At 42.4% G+C, this 21,637-nt stretch overlaps 1 protein-coding gene across 1 annotated transcript; it reads left to right on the top strand.

The window, feature by feature from the left end:
• Window positions 1-7,093: 7,093 nt before the first annotated feature.
• LOC138963667 (uncharacterized) lies at window positions 7,094-21,602 on the top strand. Its single transcript, XM_070335514.1, has 7 exons — window positions 7,094-7,240; window positions 13,564-13,721; window positions 14,503-14,639; window positions 15,420-15,545; window positions 18,866-18,906; window positions 19,403-19,521; window positions 19,716-21,602. Exons 1-7 carry the CDS (start codon window positions 7,094-7,096, stop codon window positions 21,409-21,411), a joined length of 2,424 nt encoding a protein of 807 aa, XP_070191615.1. The 3' UTR covers window positions 21,412-21,602.
• Window positions 21,603-21,637: the final 35 nt, after the last annotated feature.

Below are 21,637 nucleotides of genomic sequence, written 5' to 3'. Positions count from 1 at the left end.
TCTCTCTCTCTCTCTCTCTCTCTCTCTCTCTCTCTCTCTCTCTCTCTCTCTCTCTCTCTCTCTCTCTCTCTCTCTCTCTCTCTCTCTCTCTCTCTCTCTCTCTCTCTCTCTCTCTCTCTCTCTCTCTCTCTCTCTCTCTCTCTCTCTCTCTCTCTCTCTCTCTCTCTCTCTCTCTCTCTCTCTCTCTCTCTCTCTCTCTCTCTCTCTCTCTCTCTCTCTGCGAGGTAGCTGCACTTAAAGAGAAAGCGATACAGAAAGAAATGCATTTCTCTACCAAGAACAAAGTCTGTCTGCCTGTGTGTCTGTGTGCGTGTTTTTTTAGGTTGCGTAAGTGTTTCTCTATAAGCATCTCTACGTCTTTGTGTGTGTGCGTGCGTGTTTCTGTGTCTGTTTGTCTCACTGTGTGTATGTCTGTCATTTTGTAGGTCTGTGTGTTTATTTTTGTCACGTTTCAATATCACAATAAGGTGATTATGAACGGTTAGTTACTTCTAACTAACTAACCACACCACGATCCACTCTCGCAGTCATACAAATAGATAGAATCAACAAAAGTATAAGTTTCAGACGCCTGTTTATGTAATATCACGCCACCTCCCTCGAGACTTCACTCCAAAAGATGTTCTTTTTACGTTAAAAACGTAAAAACAAGTGGTCACTGACAAAAATGCCAGTTAAAGTACAGAAATAATAATAACACGCTGATCCCGTGTATAGTTAGGAAAAATACCTGATCTGCCTAAAAGTGCTAATTCATGCAGGTGTCACACACCCCACGTCGTCACCACTCGAGTATAATCACAAATAATACAGATGACTTGGTGGTAAGGGTGCAAAAAACATGGTGCAACTTAGCTTTTTGCCACTGAGTGGGCGGCCCGTGATTAGTCTTTAGTCTCCACAACTGCTCCGTTGAATGTAGTGCGCCGGTTAGCGTGGCAACGAAGCAGGGAACAGTGGAGATATCAGGCGCCTCACTCAGTCGCTGAAGGTCCTCCCGTAGTCTACCAGAAAAGTAGAGATGTAGCTGGTAGGACGGCGACAGCGACAGCAAAAAGCCAATACAGCAGGTTAGCAGGTTACACGATGTTTGCGGACGACCTGGTTACAGCATCCCAGCACGTAGTCGTAGTCAACAGCCCGCAACAGAAGAAGAAGGCTGCAACAAAAAGCCTCGGTGTAACCCTGCGCTGTAAAATTTTGGTCCCACAAATATAACATTTGCATTGACGAAAAGTATTGGGTCCTGGCAAGTGCATGTACAAGCGAAGAAAGATTAAAGTTACTCCAATGGAAAATTTTACATAATATTTATCCCACAAATATTTTATTGCATAAAATGAAGTTAAAAGAAAATAGTTTATGTAGTCTTTGTAATGAAATTGATTATATTGAACACTTCTTTTGGAAATGTAGTAAAATGAAATTGTTTTGGGAAAATGTTAGAAGATGTATATTTGTTAATACGGGAGAAAATATTATATTAACAGAAAAAGATGTATTGTTTGGATACTCTCCAGAGGTGCAAACCCCCATAAACAAAATTATTAATCATATTTTGCTCATTTCAAAAATGTGTATCAGTAAGTATAGATATGGTAGACCTATTGATTTGAATGTGATGTTAGGATATGAATTAGCATTGAGATATTTCAGTATTGTGTAAATGTTGAAGGATGAATGAGGATACGTTGTAGACGGATGCTTGAATTCTTTTTGATTAAAAGCCCCACAATGATGTGCTTGGCAAATTTAAAAAAAAAAAAAAAAAGCCTCGGTGCACTAAACATGTCATGCTCCCCTCACACGCCACCTTTAAACATGTCACCCTGACATATTTCATCGAGCACGTGGGCCTGCACAAACGGACTTTTACAACAACAAATCAGCTATTTTCCTTCCTTCTCTCCATATCTGCAAAAAACATATACAGATTAGTATTTTAGCGTCACAAAGAGCAAATTATCCCCGAGTACGCAGTACTAGGGTCCAACAGACTTTAATTGTGTGTGTGTGTGTGTGTGTGTGTGTGTGTGTGTGTGTGTGTGTGTGTGTGTGTGTGTGTGTGTGTGTGTGTGTGTGTGTGTGTGTGTGTGTGTCTCGACTTAACAGCTTATTGCTGGGAAACTACTGGGCGCAGTTCGTTCAAAAGTTGATACACTAACTTGATAATAGGTCCGATTGATCGTATTTAAACTTCATAATGTTACCTGGGACCTAAATGCGAAATAAATCACAAAAGCCACTCTTAACGGTGGGAGTTTTTGCGGTAGGAGGCTGGTCGCTTTGCGAACAGCCTGAACTAAAGGCACAGGGGATAACCGGTCAAAGGGCGATCAGAAGCCGAAGGCCGCTCATGATCAATCAATCAATGAAGCTTATATCGCGCATATTCCGTGGGTACAGTTCTAGGCGCTCTGCAGTGATGCCGTGTGAGATGAAATTTTATACGGCCAGTAGATTGCAGCCATGTCGGCGCATATTTACCTTTCACGGCCTTATTCCAAGTCACACGGGTATGGTAGACAATTATTAACTGTGCCTAAGCAATTTTGCCAGGAAAGACCCTTTTGTCAATCGTGGGATCTTTAACGTGCACACCCAATGTAGTATACACGGGGGGTGGTTCGGACACCGAAGAGAGTCTGCACACAAAGTTGACTCTGTGAAATAAATTTCCGCCGAACCTGGGATCGAACTCGCGCTGACAGCGGCCAACTGAATACAAATCCAGCGCGCTACCAACTAAGCTATATCCCCGCCCGACACGTGTGAAGGCAAGTTTTGTCTGTTTTCTAGGTATTGTTTGATTTATGTCGGGATTTAAGGTAAGCTACTGATTCAGCGATGACTAAATTTGTTTCTCGATGCATAAAAAGTCAGGGAGCGATTGATATTTGCCCGTAAATAGCCTTCAAAGCTGAAAATGTCCGCGATCGAGCACCGGAAATGGCTGTTCGATGGGTTTTGCAAGTAGAAATGTGCTTTATTTCACCAAATCAGCTCGTATTTGGTATGGGTACGGGATTCTAGAGGACGAAGGAGTCATAAGAGGTGCAAAGAAGTGCTATTTGGGAGTAGAATAAATCTTCCGAGACAGTAGACAAGAGAAGGTCATATTTGAGAGATGCGCGTAGGCCGATTCTCTTTCCGACAAGCGAATGATACAGCAGATTAATCATTCATTTTGACCAGAAACCTAGTCTCTAGTTTTTATGAATGAGTTTTTTAATTAAAACAATCACGAGAACTCTCTCGCTTACCCTTAAATCTTTATCCTTGTAAAATAAAGTTATCTCTCTCTCATAGTTTCCTTTTGGCCTGTTGGCAAGTCTTCTCTCACTCGTTGAAATAATAGAAAACTGTTGATAACACATGGTACCCGGGGGGAGTGGGGGGGGGGGGGGGTAAGTTAGCGCAACGGCAGCTGATGGCGGTGCCATTTGATGTCTGATTCGATCGCGGGGATGCATCGGCCGTAGTTGGGTTTTTTTTTGGTTTTTTTTTTTTGGGGGGGGGGGGTGGAGTGGCAGCAGATGTTGCCTGGAAGCGTCGTTTTGCACTCTGTGTCTCTGCCCGGGTTTGGGGAGGGGGTGGGGGTGGGGGGGTGGCTCTTAACGGTTGCCCCTCCATGTCTACTCACCGGGGAGGGGGAGGGGTGTGCCACGCAAGGAATTGTACGCCTTGAAAGAAAGGGTGAGGGGGCAGCCGCGGACTCTGCCGCTGGTAACTTTGCCGGCCAGCCGACTAAAGAGGAAACTCTCCAAAGTGATGTATGGCAGCATAGTAGCACCAAAAGTAAAATTACTCATTTCATTGCATGATGTCTTATACAAGCACATGTTAAGACAAGCAATTGTAATATACCTGTGAGTCTTAGCAATATCCACATATTATACATTTACTAAAATCTCCAGAAGTTACAAATATCTGTGATAATATAAATGTATGTGCATTTCCTGTAGCCGTTTCTGTTTGTATTTTTAGATCATGCAGAAAAATGGTTTTTACAAGGAGCAAGATCCGAGAAAACCACCGGCAAATACACCCTGGTGCATTCTCTGTAGTCAGGCAAACCTGACGCCCACAAGAAGTGGACCTACATGTTTGAAAAAAACAACAACACTTTTGTGGGTTGAATTAGATACTTTCTGCTGCACGGTTATAGAAGTAAATATTCCTTTTGGATAATTTTCCTGACTGCATAACAGCCTCAAACGTTAGAAATAGTCATAGTTGTGCGTTTATATAGGTATTTCCGCATTGATATTTATACATGTCATTGGTAATTAGTAAATTATCAATGTGGAAGTGATATATGTATTTTTTACTTGTGTCGCAATTATGCCGTCATACTATGGTGTCCCCTCCACTGAGGCCAGGGATCTCACCCCCAACCCCCCACGTGCCGCGTCTGCTATCCAGTTCGCGGTAGGATTAGAATATATATATATATATACCAAACCGATGTCAAATACGAGCTGATTTGGTGAAATAAAGCACATTTCTACTTGCGAAACCCATCGAACAGCCATTAGGCTAAGCGAGAGAGTTCTCGTGATTGTTTTAATTAAAAAACTCATTCATAAAAACTAGAGACTAGGTTTCTGGTCAAAATGAATGATTAATCTGCTGTATCATTCGCTTGTCGGAAAGAGAATCGGCCTACGCGCATCTCTCAAATATGACCTTCTCTTGTCTACTGTCTCGGAAGATTTATTCTACTCCCAAAATAGCACTTCTTTGCACCTCTTATGACTCCTTCGTCCTCTAGAATCCCGTACCCATACCAAATACGAGCTGATTTGGTGAAATAAAGCACATTTCTACTTGCAAAACCCATCGAACAGCCATTTCCGGTGCTCGATCGCGGACATTTTCAGCTTTGAAGGCTATTTACGGGCAAATATCAATCGCTCCCTGACTTTTTATACATCGAGAAACAAATTTAGTCATCGCTGAATCAGTAGCTTACCTTAAATCCCGACATAAATCAAACAATACCTAGAAAACAGACAAAACTTGCCTTAACACGTGTCATGAGCGGCCTTCGGCTTCTGTTCGGCCTTTGACCGGTTATCCCCCGTGAAAGGGGAGACTTGAGCGGCGAACACGTCACGCAGTGACGAGAAAAGCATGATTTCAGTGCAAGCCAGACAACGGGTGGGGAAATGGTCTCGGCAAAGAAATTACAATGCAGGGTTTGGTCTCGGTGAAAGAGAGACAGAGAGCACGAGAGAGTCTATGGCCAAAGTGATCCGGGTTCGATTCATTTTGTGCACATGTGTTAGTGTTACTGTTTGTGTGTGTGTGTGTGTGTGTGTGTGTGTGTGTGTGTGTGTGTGTGTGCATGCATGAGTCTGTACTCGTGTGTGTGTGTGTGTGTGAGTGTGTGTGTGTGTGTGTGTGTGTGTGTGTGTGTGTGTAAGAAAGAAAGAGAGAGAGGGAGGGAGTGAGGGAGAGAGAGTGTGTGTGTGTGTGTGTGTGTGTGTGTGTGTGTGTGTGTGTGTGTGTGTGTGTGTGTGTGTGTGTGTGTGTGTGTGTGTGTGTGTGTGTGTGTGTGTGTGTGTGTGTGTGTGTGTGTGTGTGTGTGTGTGTGTGTGTGTGTGTGTGTGTGTGTGTGTGTGTGTGTGTGAATGTCTGAAGAGTACTCGGGTCCAGCGCGAGCGTTTTTTTTATGCGCTAACCTGGACAGAACAACAGAGAGTATTTCATTCCACAAACACAGACTCGTCAACAGCGTTAAATAATGATTTATTACCTCAACAGCCTTATGTGGGTAGCTCTCTTTTAAGCGAAACCGCTTTCTTTCGAATGACTTCTGTTCGTCAACAGAAATACTGTCATCCTCCTCTCTCGCTGAATCCTTATGCGGTGAAAACGCACAGCGGAGAACCTTGACGCCCCGACTGTCAGCCAGCATGTGTCCAGAAAGAAGGTGGTCTGTCCTATGTAGTTCCTATCAAGCCCCACTAGCATGTAGCATAGCACGTTGATACCCAGTAAAGTATTTAAAACGTGTTGAAGACCCTCAAACTTGTAGGAGAATTCTGACACCGACCCTTCTCTCTCGCTGCTGAGTTTCGAGTGTGAAGTTAATATGTCTCAAACAGACAACCTGGACAAAATCACGTGACTCACCTTGTCACATTCCAAGTTCAGCTATCCTAGTTTTGCCCCGACAGCAGAAATCACCCACGTGAAATCCGTGCGACACGAAATTCCCGTGTTCGCTTTGCTCGGTCAGCTAAAACCCAGCCGTTGACAGAAAGCACAGGCGCTTTCTATCGCAATTGACCAAGAGAAGGCACCCCACAGAGTGACACTTTCTTGATCCATGTCACTAAATCGTGACAATTTTTGTGTATGTGTCTTTGTGTGTGTCTGCGTGCGTACGTGTGTGTTTTTGGTGTGTGTGTGTGTGTGTGTGTGTGCGTGTGCGTGCGTGTGTATGTGTGTGTGCGTGCGTGCGTGCGTTGTTCATTGATTATTCCTCCGCATTCAACACGATCATCCCTCACAAGCTCCTCCACAAGCTGATTGGTCTCGATGTCCCTCTCTCTCTCTGCCACTGGCTTCTAGATTTCTTGCTTGACCGTCCTCAGGTCGTCCGACTCAACAACTCACTCTCTGCCTCACTCACTCTGAACACTGGTGCCCCGCAGGATTGTGTTCTGTCCCCTCTACTCTTCACCCTTTTCACCAACGACTGCACCTCCGCTCACCCATCCACACACATAATCAAATTCTCAGACGACACCACCATTGAAGGCCTGATTTCTGACTCCAATGAGGACGCATACCGGGGGGAGGTTCAAAGAGTGGTTGAGTGGTGCTCTGAAAATGATCTCGAGCTAAACGTTCTTAAAACAAAAGAAGTCGTTATCGACCCTCGACGAAAGAAAGACCCCATCTTGCCCCTTGAAATAAATGGGGAAGCTGTAGAACAGGTCTCTTCATTCAAAGTTCTCGGCACACTGATCTCTGAAGACCTGAAATGGGACGGGAACACCACGTCCATCATTAAGAAGTGCCAGCCGAGCGGCTTCACTTCCTGAGACAGTTGCGCAAGTTCCGTATGTCACAGCAAATCATGGCGCAGTTCTATCGCGCAGTCGTTGAGAGCACCCTGTGTTTTTCTATCACGGTCTGGTATGGCAGCACCACTGAGAAAGAGAAACAGCTACTGGAGAGCATTGTGCGGACAGCCTCCAAGGTCGCGGGCTGTGACTTCCCTTCCGTTGCCTCTATTTTTGAGTTGCGCTCAGGTCGAAAAGCAGGAAAGATTGTTCGCGACCCCTCCCACCCGGCAAACCACTTCTTCGAGCCTCTTCCATCTGGTAGGCGCTACAGAGCTTTGAAAGCCAGAACTAGTCGCTTTCGCTCTAGCTTCATCCCCCATGCTGTACTGACAACTCCTGTAGTGAAGACGTTGTAATATACTGTAGTTATAGGATTGGGGGGGGGGGGGTTCTTTTGTTACTTAGTCCTTTCACTGCATTCCATTACTGTTCTCATAACTTGTGATAGTGGAAGTATGTGCAATGTGGAATGGTCCTTATTTTTTAGGTGCTTGAGTAGTTCTGTGATGGTAGTAGTTTTGTGCAATGTGACTCTAGGCTCAGGTGCTTGAGTAGATCTGTGATAGTCTGTTAATACTGTTGTTTTAAACTGTCTAAACTGGCTAGATTATGATTATATAATTTTATGTGATGATCTGACTAAATGATAATAATTACGTGTACTACTTACTTTTAAATGGATTATAATTTTTAGGTATTGTTCTAGTATTCACTAATGTTGCATTGATATTACTGGCACCCCTTTTAAACTGATATGGTTTTTACCTTTACAAGGCGACGATGTGAATTTGTGATGTAGATATGTGGCTGGTTATGTGTGAGTATGTAAATAATTGTGTGTGTGTGTGTGTGTGTGTGTGTGTGTGTGTGTGTGTGAGTTGTGTCTGTGTGTGCATGACAGTGTAATGTACGTATGTATGCATGCATGGTGATGTGTGTCTGCATATGTGTCTGGTTGGTTTTTATTTTATTTTTACCGTGCCGTGCCAAGATGAAATCTTTTCGCAAAATTGGTGAATAAATATCTTGTATCTTGTATGTGTGTGTGTGTGCGTGCGTGCGTGTGTTTATGTTAAAACATGCAAAACCCTTAATTCCGCGACCCAAACGCTCTACAACCAGGCTCCCTACTATCATAGGTTTGAATTGTCTGACTTTTTCTCGACGGTAAAAGAATTATTTTGTGTTGTAACAATGTTTGTCTTACAAGCTGTCCATTAGTTTTATTCTCTACATTAAAAACAAGTCGCGTAAGGCGAAATTACTACATTTAGTCAAGCTGTGGAACTCACAGAATGAAACTGAACGCACTGCATTTTTTCACAATGACCGTAGTCCGCCGCTAGTGCAAAAGGCAGTGAAAGTGACGAGCCTGTTTAGCGCGGTAGCTGTTGCGCTGTGTTTTACTGTACTTCTCTTCGTTTTAACTTTCTGAGCGTGTTTTTAATCCAAACATATATCTATATGTTTTTGGAATCAGGAACCGACAAGGAATAAGATGAAATTGTTTTTAAACCCTTCACTGCCCATCCCGTATGTAATACGTGGTCATTTTCGGTTTGTCCTACGCCCATAACCGTATCTCATACGTGGGATTTGTGTCAACAACATTAAAGGACATTTCTGAAAACTAAATGGGAGGTAACCACTGTCCAAGTACTTGTAGGGGTTCTAAACACATTTCTTTCCCATAGACCGTTCGGATAATGCTGTTATACTGTGGCAATGAAGGGGTTAAAACGATTTCGGAAATTTAATTTTAATCATAATTTTTATATTTTTAATTTTCAGAGCTTGTTTTTAATCCGAATTTAACATATTTATATGTTTTTGGAATTGGAACATGATGAAAAATAAAATAAAAGAAATTTTGGATCGTTTTATAAAAACATAATTTTAACTACAATTTTCAGATTTTTAATGACCAAAGTCATTAATTAATTTTTAAGCCTTCATGCTGAAATGCAATACCGAAGTCCGGCCTTCGTCGAAGATTGCTTGGCCAAAATTTCAATCAATTTGATAGAAAAAATGAAGGTGTGACAGTGCCGCCTCAACTTTTACAAAAAGCCGGATATGACGTCATAAAAGACATTTATCGAAAAAATGAAAAAAACGTCTGGGGATTTCATACCCAGGAACTCTCATGTAAAATTTCATAAAGGTCGGTCCAGTAGTTTAGTCTGAATCGCTCTACACACACACACGCACACAGACACAGACACAGACACAGACAGACACACACACACACACACACACACACACACACACACACACACACACACACACACATACACACACACACACACACACACCACGACCCTCGTCTCGATTCCCCGTCTATGTTAAAACATTTAGTCAAAACTTGACTAAATGTAAACAAGTCGCGTAAGGCGAAAATACAATATTTAGTCAAGTAGCTGTCGAACTCACAGAATGAAACTGAACGCAATGCCATTTTTCAGCAAGACCGTATACTCGTAGCATCGTCAGTCCACCGCTCATGGCAAAGGCAGTGAAATTGACAAGAAGAGCGGGGTAGTAGTTGCGCTAAGAAGGATAGCACGCTTTTCTGTACCTCTCTTTGTTTTAACTTTCTGAGCGTGTTTTTAATCCAAACATATCATATCTATATGTTTTTGGAATCAGGAGCCGACAAGGAATAAGATGAAAGTGTTTTTAAATTGATTTGGACAATTTAATTTTGATAATAATTTTTATATATTTAATTTTCAGAGCTTGTTTTTAATCCTAATATAACATATTTATATGTTTTTGGAATCAGCAAATGATGGAGAATAAGATAAACGTAAATTTGGATCGTTTTATAAATTTTTATTTTTTTTTACAATTTTCCGATTTTTAATGACCAAAGTCATTAATTAATTTTTAAGCCACCAAGCTGAAATGCAATACCGAAGTCCGGGCTTCGTCGAAGATTACTTGACCAAAATTTCAACCAATTTGTTGAAAAATGAGGGCGTGACAGTGCCGCCTCAACTTTCACGAAAAGCCGGATATGACGTCATCAAAGACATTTATCAAACAAGAAGGGCAAAGCCCATACGACTCACATGCTTGACCTTCTGCTTTACACATTTTTCCTACCAAAATACATGTGACCTTGACCCAAGGTCAAGGTCATCCAAGGTCATGCAACACAAAGCTGTTAATTCAAGACATAGGAAGTACAATGGTGCTTATTGGCTCTTTCTACCATGAGATATGGTCACTTTTAGTGGTTCACTACCTTATTTTGGTCACATTTCATAAGGGTCAACGTGACCTTGACCTTGATCATATGGGACCAAATGTGTCTCATGATGAAAGCATAACATGTGCCCCACATAATTTTTAAGTTTGAAACAGTTATCTTCCATAGTTCAGGGTCAAGGTCACTTCAAAATATGTATACAATCCAACTTTGAAGAGCTCCTGTGACCTTGACCTTGAAGCAAGGTAAACCAAACTGGTATCAAAAGATGGGGCTTACTTTGCCCTATATATCATATATAGGTGAGGTATTCAATCTCAAAAACTTCAGAGAAAATGGGAAAAATGTGAAAAATAGCTGTTTTTTAGACAACATTTATGGCCCTTGCGACCTTGACCTTGAAGCAAGGTCAAGATGCTATGTATGTTTTTTGGGGCCTTGTCATCATACACCATCTTGCCAAATTTGGTACTGATAGACTGAATAGTGTCCAAGAAATATTCAACGTTAAAGTTTTCCGGCCGGCCGGCCGGCCGGCCGGACGGACGGACGGACGGACGGACGGACGGACGGACGACTCGGGTGAGTACATAGACTCACTTTTGCTTCGCATGTGAGTCAAAAAATGAAAAAAACGTTCGGGGATTTCATACCCAGGAACTCTCATGTCAAATTTCATAAAGATCGGTCCAGTAGTTTAGTCTGAATCGCTCTACACACACACACACACACGCACAGACAGACACACATACACCACGACCCTCGTTTCGATTCCCCCTCGATGTTAAAATATTTAGTCAAAACTTGACTAAATATAAAAAGAGTTCATTAATTCTGACGTGATAACAAGGCTTGCAATCTATACCTGTACGTCCATGCGAAATATATTGTTTGACAAATGCTCGCTCTCTGTGGAGAGCACCTGGTGTGTTCCCATGCGGTAAGCGTATATACATAAAGAAGCTATAGCTATAAGAAATCGAGTTTTGTGCGTCCAACAAATACAACCCTCAACAACAACAAAGTAAATATAACGAAGACAGGGCGAAAGGAATATAACGTTTGCCAACAGATTTTACATTGAACCACCCCGTATATTCAAGGCTATACCGAGTGTACGCTGCTGTACCGCCAAGCGATTGTTGGCTAGGATGTGTTGATGCTGTATGGTTTTCAACGCGCGGAGTCAAATTGTTTTCCGATTCAGACGTTGCGGCGGTGCGCTACCACACAATTTTGACTGCTTCATCTCTTTACACCCCCGGTATAGGGGTGTGTATAGGTTTCGGTCGATGTGTTTGTTTGTTTGTTTGTGTGTTTGTGTTCGCATATAGATCTCAAGAATGAACGGACCGATCGTCACCAAACTTGGTGAACAGGTTCTATACATTCCTGAGACGGTCCTTACAAAAATTGGGACCAGTCAAACACACGGTTAGGGAGTTATTGGTGGATTAAAATTATACAAGGACTTATAGAGGGACATCTTAATGGTCAAAGGGAAATAACCATTCTCACTCAGTCACTGCCACCAACTGAGAAGGTTATTTCCCTTTGACGGGGGTGTTTTTCCTACCTCGGATGAATTTCTTGTTTTGAATGTTTGCACAATACAGACCGTTTTGAATGTTGATATTTCACATATCAACGCAGGACACATCAATGAACATAATAGTTTGGCTTGTCAGGCTATTTATTGACAAAGAGGCGTTTAAGATGGGATGAAACTGGGCGAACATGCTTGAGTGAGGACAGATCTACAGCAAATCGGTTCGTATGTTCGTTAACGTGTATATTTCTCGTTGAAAAACAAACATGTACCAAACACAAACCTTACTCATTCCCACAATTATAAATTTAAGCTGTACGTGGTTTCAAAGAGACACATTTTGTTTTGAATGGGGGACACTTTCCGTGAAGTTGGTGACAACGCTTTGTTTACACCTGGCGTCAGCGCGCTATCAGTATAGCCGAATATACGGCGTTGAAACTACTTACAATCAAAAGGTTTAAATCTGCAAATGATATTAAGATGCTCTTTTTAATTTGCCTTACTTATTCTCTTAAATTTAACATGTGTATGTTTCATTTCTTGGAACTGTTCAAATGTTTTACACTGAAAACCAAAGCCGATTACCCCCCGCGGGTTAGGGGGAAGAATTTACCCGATGCTCCCCAGCATGTCGTAAGAGGCGACTAACGGAAATGTTAAGTCCTTTGTACTGGAAACTTGCATTCTCCCAGTAAGGTCATATATTGTACTACGTTGCAAGCCCCTGGAGCAATTTTTTTTATTAGTGCTTTTGTGAACAAGAAACAATTAACAAGTGGCTCTATCCCATCTCCCCCCTTTCCCCGTCGCGATATAACCTTGAACGGTTGAAAACGACGCTAAACACCAAATAAAGAAAGAAAAGAACAAAGCCGATTACTTGCCTCATCTTAATTGTTTTTAGCCTACTGAATTACGTCAAAACTACAGGCACAAACAGATAATGACGTCATTTTAATTGGCACAGACATGTACATGAATGCCTTCCCTATAATTTCTGTCAAGCGGTTTAAGTTTTATGTCCGTTTTATGAACCCAACCCTCTAAACGAGAATAGTAACGCCAAAGAAGGAAAACATACACACAAACCAACGTTTTTCTCACCGATGGTTTGGAATATTGCCCCACGACTTTAGATTTAGTGTTGTGGTGTTAAAATCTCTCAGAAAAATGTGTTTGCTAACGTGACGCCAAAAAGTAACCAAAACGGTCCTTAGCCGACTAATAATTAAGTTTTCGTTTCTGTGACCATGATGCTGCTGTTTAAGCTTTTGGTACATGCATTTTCAAGACTTTGGACACAGATTGACCCAAAAAGTATAGATTTCGGTAATACTTTGCCCCAGACATTTTCAGAGTGTGTTGAAACAAGTGTGAACATAATTAGAGAAATCAATCGGACAGACTTTATGAAGTCAGTTCGGCAAATTTCTCTAATGTTCTTCACACTGAAAATATCACTGACGAAATATTAGCAAAATGTAAGCGAAGTCGATCTTCGGGGTCAATCCGATAATCGGCATCGTATGTTCGTTTTTTTTAATTTGTATAATGCTGTAGTGTTCCGTTAGTCTTCATTTTCACTGTAACTTCAATTCTCAGATTTAAAACAATAAAGTTAATTTGAATTGATTTGATTTGATTTGATTTGATTTAACTCGATTTGGTATTGGCATTGCCATTTCCTGTTGGATACTCACGCGTTTTATTTGCAGGGAAATGTGTCGCTGAAAGTATACGTTGCGTGTTGCGGAATTGTTGGCGAACATGAAGGGCAATGCGAGGAAATCTTGGCTTACACCATTACCCAGAAACCGGGGTCGTCTGCTCTCAACCTCGTCCCACAGAATGTCGTTATGGTCGGTCGTAGCAGGTGTGTACATTTACATACACACTGACGGCCTGGGTGTGTGTGGGGGGGGGGGGGAGGGAGGGTGGAAGGAGAGGGCGGGATGGACTGGGTGGTGAGCGGGGAAGCGAAGTGTGTGTGTGTGTGTGTGTGTGTGTGAGAGAGAGAGAATGTCTTTGTGTGTGTTTGTGTTTGTGTGTTTGTTTGTGTTTGTTTGTTTCTGTGTTTGTGTGTGTGTGTGTGTTTGTTTGTGTTTGTTTGTGTGTGTGTGTGTGTGTGTTTGTTTGTGTTTGTTTGTTTGTGTGTGTGCGTGTGTGTGTGCGTGTGTGTGTTTGTTTGTGTTTGTTTGTTTGTGTGTGTGTGTGTGTATGCGTGTATGTGTTTGTTTGTGTTTGTTTGTGTGTGTGTATGTGTGTGTGTGTGTTTGTTTGTGTTTGTTTGTGTGTGTGTGTGTGTGTGTGTGTGTGCATGTGTGTGTTTGTGTGTGTGTGTGTGTGTGTGTGTGTGTTTGTTTGTGTGTGTGTGTATGTGTTTGTTTGTGTTTGTTTGTGTGTGTGTGTGTGTGTGTGTGTGTGTTTGTTTGTTTGTGTGTGTGTGTGTGTGTTTGTGTTTGTTTGTGTGTGTGTGTGTGTGTGTGTGTGTGTGTGTGTGTGTGTGTGTGTGTGTGTGTGTGTGTGTGTGTGTGTGTGTGTGTGTGTTGGTTTTCATGCCTTACGATCACATTTAAGTAACAAACACAATGTAGTGTCTAGTCCAAAGACTGATACGGTGAAGCTGAATAAAAAAAAAATTACTTTGCTTTCAGGCTGATGCTCTACCTGATGCTGCAGTGTGACAAAGATTACTACGGCGAAATGTGTGACGTAAAGTGTCACGTGGACTTCCCGGCTGTGGAGCACGCTCTCTGCAACGTCACTACCGGTCAGCGCCAGTGCGAGGCTGGTAAGGGAACATGCACGGAGATTACAGTTTGATGTTTTTGTCTTCGTCTTTTATTTCACCTGTTCGCTGCCAGTAAATATTTGTATATCAAGTATTACCTGAATTGACAATTAACAATGCGCCCGTTATGTATAAATGAATACATACACCACATGAGGCTTGATTGTTTGTTGTTGTTGTTCGTTGTTGATTATTGAACGGTTTGTTGCCTGTTAAAGCAAGTTACCCAGTTGGCGTCCTAGAGGCAGCAAAAGGGTTTGTTTTAAATCAGTCAAGTGCAGTTTTTGTTTTGTTTTGTTGTTGTAATTGTTGTTGTTGTTGTTTTGTTGCCAGTAAACATGTGCTTGGATTTGATGGGTACCTGTTATGAAACAAATTGTTAAGCACTTACGAATTTGATAAACATTTCTTTATAAGTTAGCACAGACACAACCAGACACACAGATACATAGACAAACCCACATCTACGCACACGCACGCACGCACGCACGCACCCAAACACCCACCCATACACACACACACACACACACACACACACACACACACACACACACAAACACACACACACACAATTAGTTCCTTGTTTACAACATACGGGTTTCAGCAAGCCATGACTCAGTGTCACTGAAGATATTTAAGTTCAGTGATGACTAATTGTTTCGATATCGCTTTACGCGACTTGTTTGTCTTTGTCATGGTAACTATATTAAGAGTCAGCATTTTCCATCCATTGTTTTTATTGTATAAACAATAAATAATCGTATTTCTTATGTCTAACAGGCTGGGAGGGAACAGAGTGCCAGAAAGACACGGATGAGTGCAGTTTAAACTACTGCCAGAACGGTGCTCGCTGTGTCAATACTCCACCCGGGTCTTTCACGTGCAACTGTAAACTGGGCACACAGGGTAAGTCCATTGTTCGTCACTGTCTTGCTTAGTAATGTATTTGTCATGCCCAATTCACGGAATTGCCGAAATTGCGGAATCGGTAACATATTTGCCCATTTCGAGTAATCGGCAAAGCGCTGCCCATTTTGCGAAATCAGTAGCGTTTTGCCGAAAATGCACTAAGTCTTCAAAAACTTACTCATTTCGTGAAATCGACATATTCATTGACATTATATACAGTATTGAGCTATATTACACTTTTTACATTTAGTCAAGTTTTGACTAAATGTTTTAACATAGAGGGGGAATCCAGACGAGGGTCGTGGTGTATGTGTGTCTGTGTGTGTGTGTATGTGTGTGTGTGTGTGTGTGTGCGTGTGTGTGTGTAGAACGATTCAGAGTAAACTACTGGACCGATCTTTATGAACATTGACATGAGAGTTCCTGGGTATGATATCCCCGGACGTTTTTTTCATTTTTTCGATAAATGTCTTTGATGACGTCATATCCGGCTTTTTGTAAAAGTTGAGGCGGCACTGTCACACCCTCATTTTTCAATCAAATTGATTGAAATTTTGGCCAAGCAATCTTCGACGAAGGCCGGACTTCGGTATTGCATTTCAGCTTGGTGGCTTAAAAATTAATTAATGACTTTGGTCATTAAAAATCTGAAAATTGTAAAAAAAATTTTTTTTATAAAACGATCCAAATTTACGTTCATCTTATTCTTCATCATTTCCTGATTCCAAAAACATATAAATATGTTATATTTGAATTAAAAACAAGCTCTGAAAATTAAAAATATAAAAATTATGATCAAAATTAAATTTTCGAAATCAACTTTCATCTTATTCCTTGTCGGTTCCTGATTCCAAAAACATATAGATATGATATGTTTGGATTAAAAACACGCTCAGAAAGTTAAAACGAAGAGAGGTACAGAAAAACGTGCTATCCTTCTCAGCGCAACTACTACCCCGCTCTTCTTGTCAATTTCACTGCCTTTGCCATGAGCGGTGGACTGACGATGCTATACGAGTATATGGTCTTGCTGAAAAATTGCATTGCGTTCAGTTTCATTCTGTGAGTTCGAAAGCTTGACTAAATGTTGTATTTTCGCCTTACGCGACTTGTTTTTCTTTCCCCTCCCCCTTTTATGAATGTGTATCACTTTTAGTCTAGTATGCCTGTGCCCATGACATCATCCAACCACTTCTCTCCCCTTTCATTCATTTCCGTTCCTGGAGTTCCTTCCCTTTTTTGCGTGTTTCCCCTCCAGTTTCTTTCAAACCTTGTTCGTTCCGTATTGCGTCTGCTTTTTATATTTAGTCAAGTTTTGACTAAATATTTTAACATCGAGGGGGAATCGAAACGAGGGTCGTGGTGTATGTGCGTGCGTGCGTGTGTGTGTGCGTGCGTGTGTGTGTGTGTGTGTGTGTGTGTGTGTGTGTGTAGAGCGATTCAGACTAAACTACTGGACCGATCTTTATGAAATTTGACATGAGAGTTCCTGGGTATGAAATCCCCGAACATTTTTTTCATTTTTTTGATAAATGTCTTTGATGACGTCATATCCGGCTTTTCGTGAAAGTTGAGGCGGCACTGTCACGCCCTCATTTTTCAACCAAATTTGTTGAAATTTTGGTCAAGTAATCTTCGACGAAGCCCGGACTTCGGTATTGCATTTCAGCTTGGTGGCTTAAAAATTAATTAATGACTTTGGTCATTAAAAATCTGAAAATTGTAAAAAAAAATAAAAATTTATAAAACGATCCAAATTTACGTTTATCTTATTCTCCATCATTTGCTGATTCCAAAAACATATAAATATGTTATATTCAGATTAAAAACAAGCTCTGAAAATTAAATATATAAAAATTATTATCAAAATTAAATTGTCCAAATCAATTTAAAAACACTTTCATCTTATTCCTTGTCGGTTCCTGATTCCAAAAACATATAGATATGATATGTTTGGATTAAAAACACGCTCAGAAAGTTAAAACAAAGAGAGGTACAGAAAAGCGTGCTATCCTTCTTAGCGCAACTACTACCCCGCTCTTCTTGTCAATTTCACTGCCTTTGCCATGAGCGGTGGACTGACGATGCTACGAGTATACGGTCTTGCTGAAAAATGGCATTGCGTTCAGTTTCATTCTGTGAGTTCGACAGCTACTTGACTAAATGTTGTATTTTCGCCTTACGCGACTTGTTGTTGTCTTTTGTGTTCTTGTTTTTCCTGATGAAGCTTCCATAAGCGAAAATTTGTACCGTCTTGTCTCGTTCTTGTATCGGTGAGTACAGTATTCCTTTGTTTTTTAACTTTGTTCATCTTACCACAGTCACTTCGTTGTTTAGATTTACACTTGACTGTTCACAAATAAAAACAGAAATACATGACGTGCATGAGTGAGAAAGTGAGCGAGGGACTGAGTGGATGAGTGCGTGTGAGGGGATGATGAAGCTAGTGAATGAATGACGAGCCAAAAAGATAGTCAGTTTGTTAGCTCGTATGTTAGTTAGTTAATAAGTCTGTCAGTCAGTCAGCCATTCAGTAGGTCAGTCAGCCAACCAGAAAATCAGTCAGTGAGTCAGTTATAGTCAATTAGTAAGCTGGTTGGTTGGTTAGTTAGTTAGTTAGTTAGTTAAGCAGGTAGTCAATCAGTTAGTAAGTCATCCTGTCAGTTAGTTATTTCGTTAGTCTGATTACTGATACCCAGATTTCAAGAAAAGGTTCATGACTACATTTGATAACAGGTCGGCTCTGTGATACTCGAACACCCATTTGTCACGAAAGTCCCTGTCAAAATGGCGGATCTTGTGAAGACACCTCCTTTGGTTTTGTGTGCTTCTGCCCTTCCGGCTATGGCGGATATCGCTGTGAGGAAATGGTAAACGACACTTCCGGCGTGAGATCCGTGAAAAACGTCACCTCTACAAGTCACGGCGGACATGAAGGAAATGGTAATGTTGTTTATGGTTTCCGAAATAGTTTTAGAACAACAACAACCAGATATACATTCGCTGAGTGTACCACATGTTTTTGCAACATTAAAAGAAAACACTTATTTACTTTCAAACCTGTAGTATTCATGTGGCATGATGTGCACAGTTTCTGTGAATTCCAAACGTTTTGAGTAAATTTACTCTAAACGTAGGTGCTGCCCTTGTGCATTTTGAAACTCGTAATTTCCAAACTAATGAAGCAAAATACATGTTTGTTTGTTTGTTTGTTTGGCATGCTCTTTTAGATCACTAATCAATCTCATTTTGTCAAACAAATACAGACCGTCAAATATACCAGGTCTAACATTGCCTGCTTCTTTGTTTGCTCTCAGGTTTAAAAAATACACCACCAGCATATGAGGCAAGATATGAGGTAAGGTTTCATTGCTTTTTGTAACCGTGTAAAAATACCGTTCCTTTCTCAGTTTCTGCCTCATGTCCAGTACATATTTACTCGAATTGATTGTAAAAGTTGTTAATACCGACCATTGAAGAATTATTGTTATTCATGAAGACATATGAGTTGCTGTAGTTTATCTTGATGTGTTATTCACGTTTTTGCGTGCGTGCGAGTGTGTGTGTGTGTGTGTGTGTGTGTGTGTGTGTGTGTGTGTGTGTGTGTGTGTGTGTGTGTGTGCGTGCGTGCGTGCGTGTGTGTGTGTGTGTGTGTGTGTGTGTGTGTGTGTGTGTGTGTGTGTGTGTGTGTGTGTGTGTGTGTGCCACGGTGCGTGCACGTGTACATTGTGCCTGTTGTCAGCCAATGCAAAGTAGTTTTCTCTGATCTGATCTACCAGCCTAATGTACACATTCCATTCTCTGCCGATATTTCCTTTCGTGTCCTCTTCTTCCTTTACTTTTTCTTTTTTTAGCATGATCAATTTGGTTTCTTTCAGTTCGTTTGGGAACCTTGGTACACCGCTGTTGTCGTCACTGGTGGTGTCCTCGTCATTCTGATTATCGTCATCTGCTGCCTGATGAGGCGTCGCGTGTAAGTATCCGTTATACATGTATTAATTAAACTCTGTGTGTCGCGCTCACCTGTCTTATCCCAAAGCACGACCTTTGCATTTGTCTGACTCTTGGCCACTAGATAAAGTGTTATCCTGTATCTCGCACTTGAGAAGACACATTCGTATGAACCCCTCAAAGAGTTTCTTATGAATTCCTCCTAACTTTTTACAGATTTAAAACCGGTATCCGCGCCAAGGGATCCTTCTACAGCGTTTTCATTAACACCAAGACCTTCAACAAGGACGAGTACGACAACGACAGCGACGAGGCCGACGACACCATCAGCGGCGCCGACAACAGCGACCGCTACCATAACGTCCCCCGTCCGCGGAAGAACATATCGACGCGCAAAACAGCCGGCGTGGAGAAGCGAAAGAAAGCAGGAGGAGGAGGGTCTGCGGCAAGGGTTCGTCGCGGGGAGGTCGCGAACAGTTACATCAGTCACCTTCCCACGCCTCAAGGCAGTCCGAAGGAGGAGGGTCAGTATATCGACCTCATCAACCCCTCCTTCTCCGAGATCCCCTTCAGCGACTACGAGCGTCTGCCCAACCTGGTTCAACCACACCAGAGCCCCTACATGGTGCACAGGACGCCCACCCAGCAATCCTGCACGGACCCCCGACGAGGACTGACCCTCGGCCACCCTTCCCTAGCCGTTGCTCCTCTCTCTCGCTCCGGTAACCTGAGTGTTCCCCAGGTGGTGTTCACGCACCAGTACGAGCCTTTCTCGCCTCTCTGCGACTCGCCCATGTCTTCGACCGGAGGAAGCAGCTCGCCCAAGTTCTCCTCGGGGGCCTACGAGTCTCCTATACTTCAGTCAGGCGTGAGCAACTCTCAGACCTCTCAACGCGAGGCGTCGGGTTCTCCCAGCACCTCCAAGGCTTTGTTCAGAAGTTCCGGGGAGGTGTTCACCATCGGAGGAACCCTGTCTTCGGCTGACGAAAGCAGCGCGTGCGGAACCCCCAGACCCCGGCCCAGGAAGTCTTTGATGCGTCTAGCAGCCATCCATGGGAAGAAGATGCCTTCTGAGCCCAGGTTGAAGTCCATCAGAAGGGTGGACAGCTCGGGATACGAGGTACCCGTGAAGTTGTACGAGCCCAGGTCCACACAGGACAACCCCTACACCACGTTGAAGAGAGCCAGGGCTGAGGAGCACGTCTACGACAAGATCCGCAGCGTGGAGGAAGGCCGGCGAGAAGAGGAAGCGTCGAGCCCGCCCGATCTAGAACCTGCCCCTCCTCCTACCGTATCGCCGAACCCTGGTGTTCTTTCCTCTGATTCTGCCAGTCCTGTGATTGGCCTGAACAAGTCCTTGCTGTTTGTCGAAAACAGAGTTAGCGTTTCGAGTGACGTCCACCGTTATTTCGAGATCGACATCAACCATTTCGGGCCTGGAAGTTGTCGCGGCAGTGACACACCGCCGTTGGGTACCTACGACAGGTTGAACAGAGAAGACCGACAAGTCACACAAGAGGAGAGCAGCTCGAAGCCGAATCTTTCGGCAGGCTACGGTAAACTGGGTAACGAGGCAAGGCAAGGCAAGGCAAACGAAAACGTAAAACGAAACGATGACGAAAACGACCCGCAAAACCGCGACCAAAACAGCCCAAAAAGCTGTGACATCAAATTAACGGCATTGCAAACAACGGAACAAGAAGCTCCAAACACGACCAGTGTAAGAGACCAAGAGTACCTCCGAGACAGTGGACTGGACCCAGACTTTGAACATGACAAACGATCTGATTTGGCAGGAGAGAGTGATAATGATACTTACCAAGATTGTTTCGGCACGGACTCGGACGATGATTTTGTTTGGAGTGATTTTGAAAACAATGATGTTTTTACGGACAATAATGCTTCAGTCTGAAAAACAGGGGTGTTGTCCTGAGAACAACATTGCTAGTGAATTATATTAATTGATTGAATATTAACCTGATTCGATGACTTAGGCCTGAGTGACTTCCTAGTTCAGGTGTATCTATTTTCATGGCTATACTTTCAGGAATATAAGATGTACAGGTGGAGTTTTAAATTTGTGTATACATGCATTAGTTGTGCAGTATTAACAAAAACAATTTATATTGTGTTGTTGC

This window comes from Littorina saxatilis, linkage group LG4 (assembly GCF_037325665.1).
Source record: "Littorina saxatilis isolate snail1 linkage group LG4, US_GU_Lsax_2.0, whole genome shotgun sequence".
In the NCBI taxonomy this organism is placed as follows: Eukaryota; Metazoa; Mollusca; class Gastropoda; order Littorinimorpha; family Littorinidae; genus Littorina; species Littorina saxatilis.
This window is presented reverse-complemented; position numbering and strand designations above follow the sequence as displayed.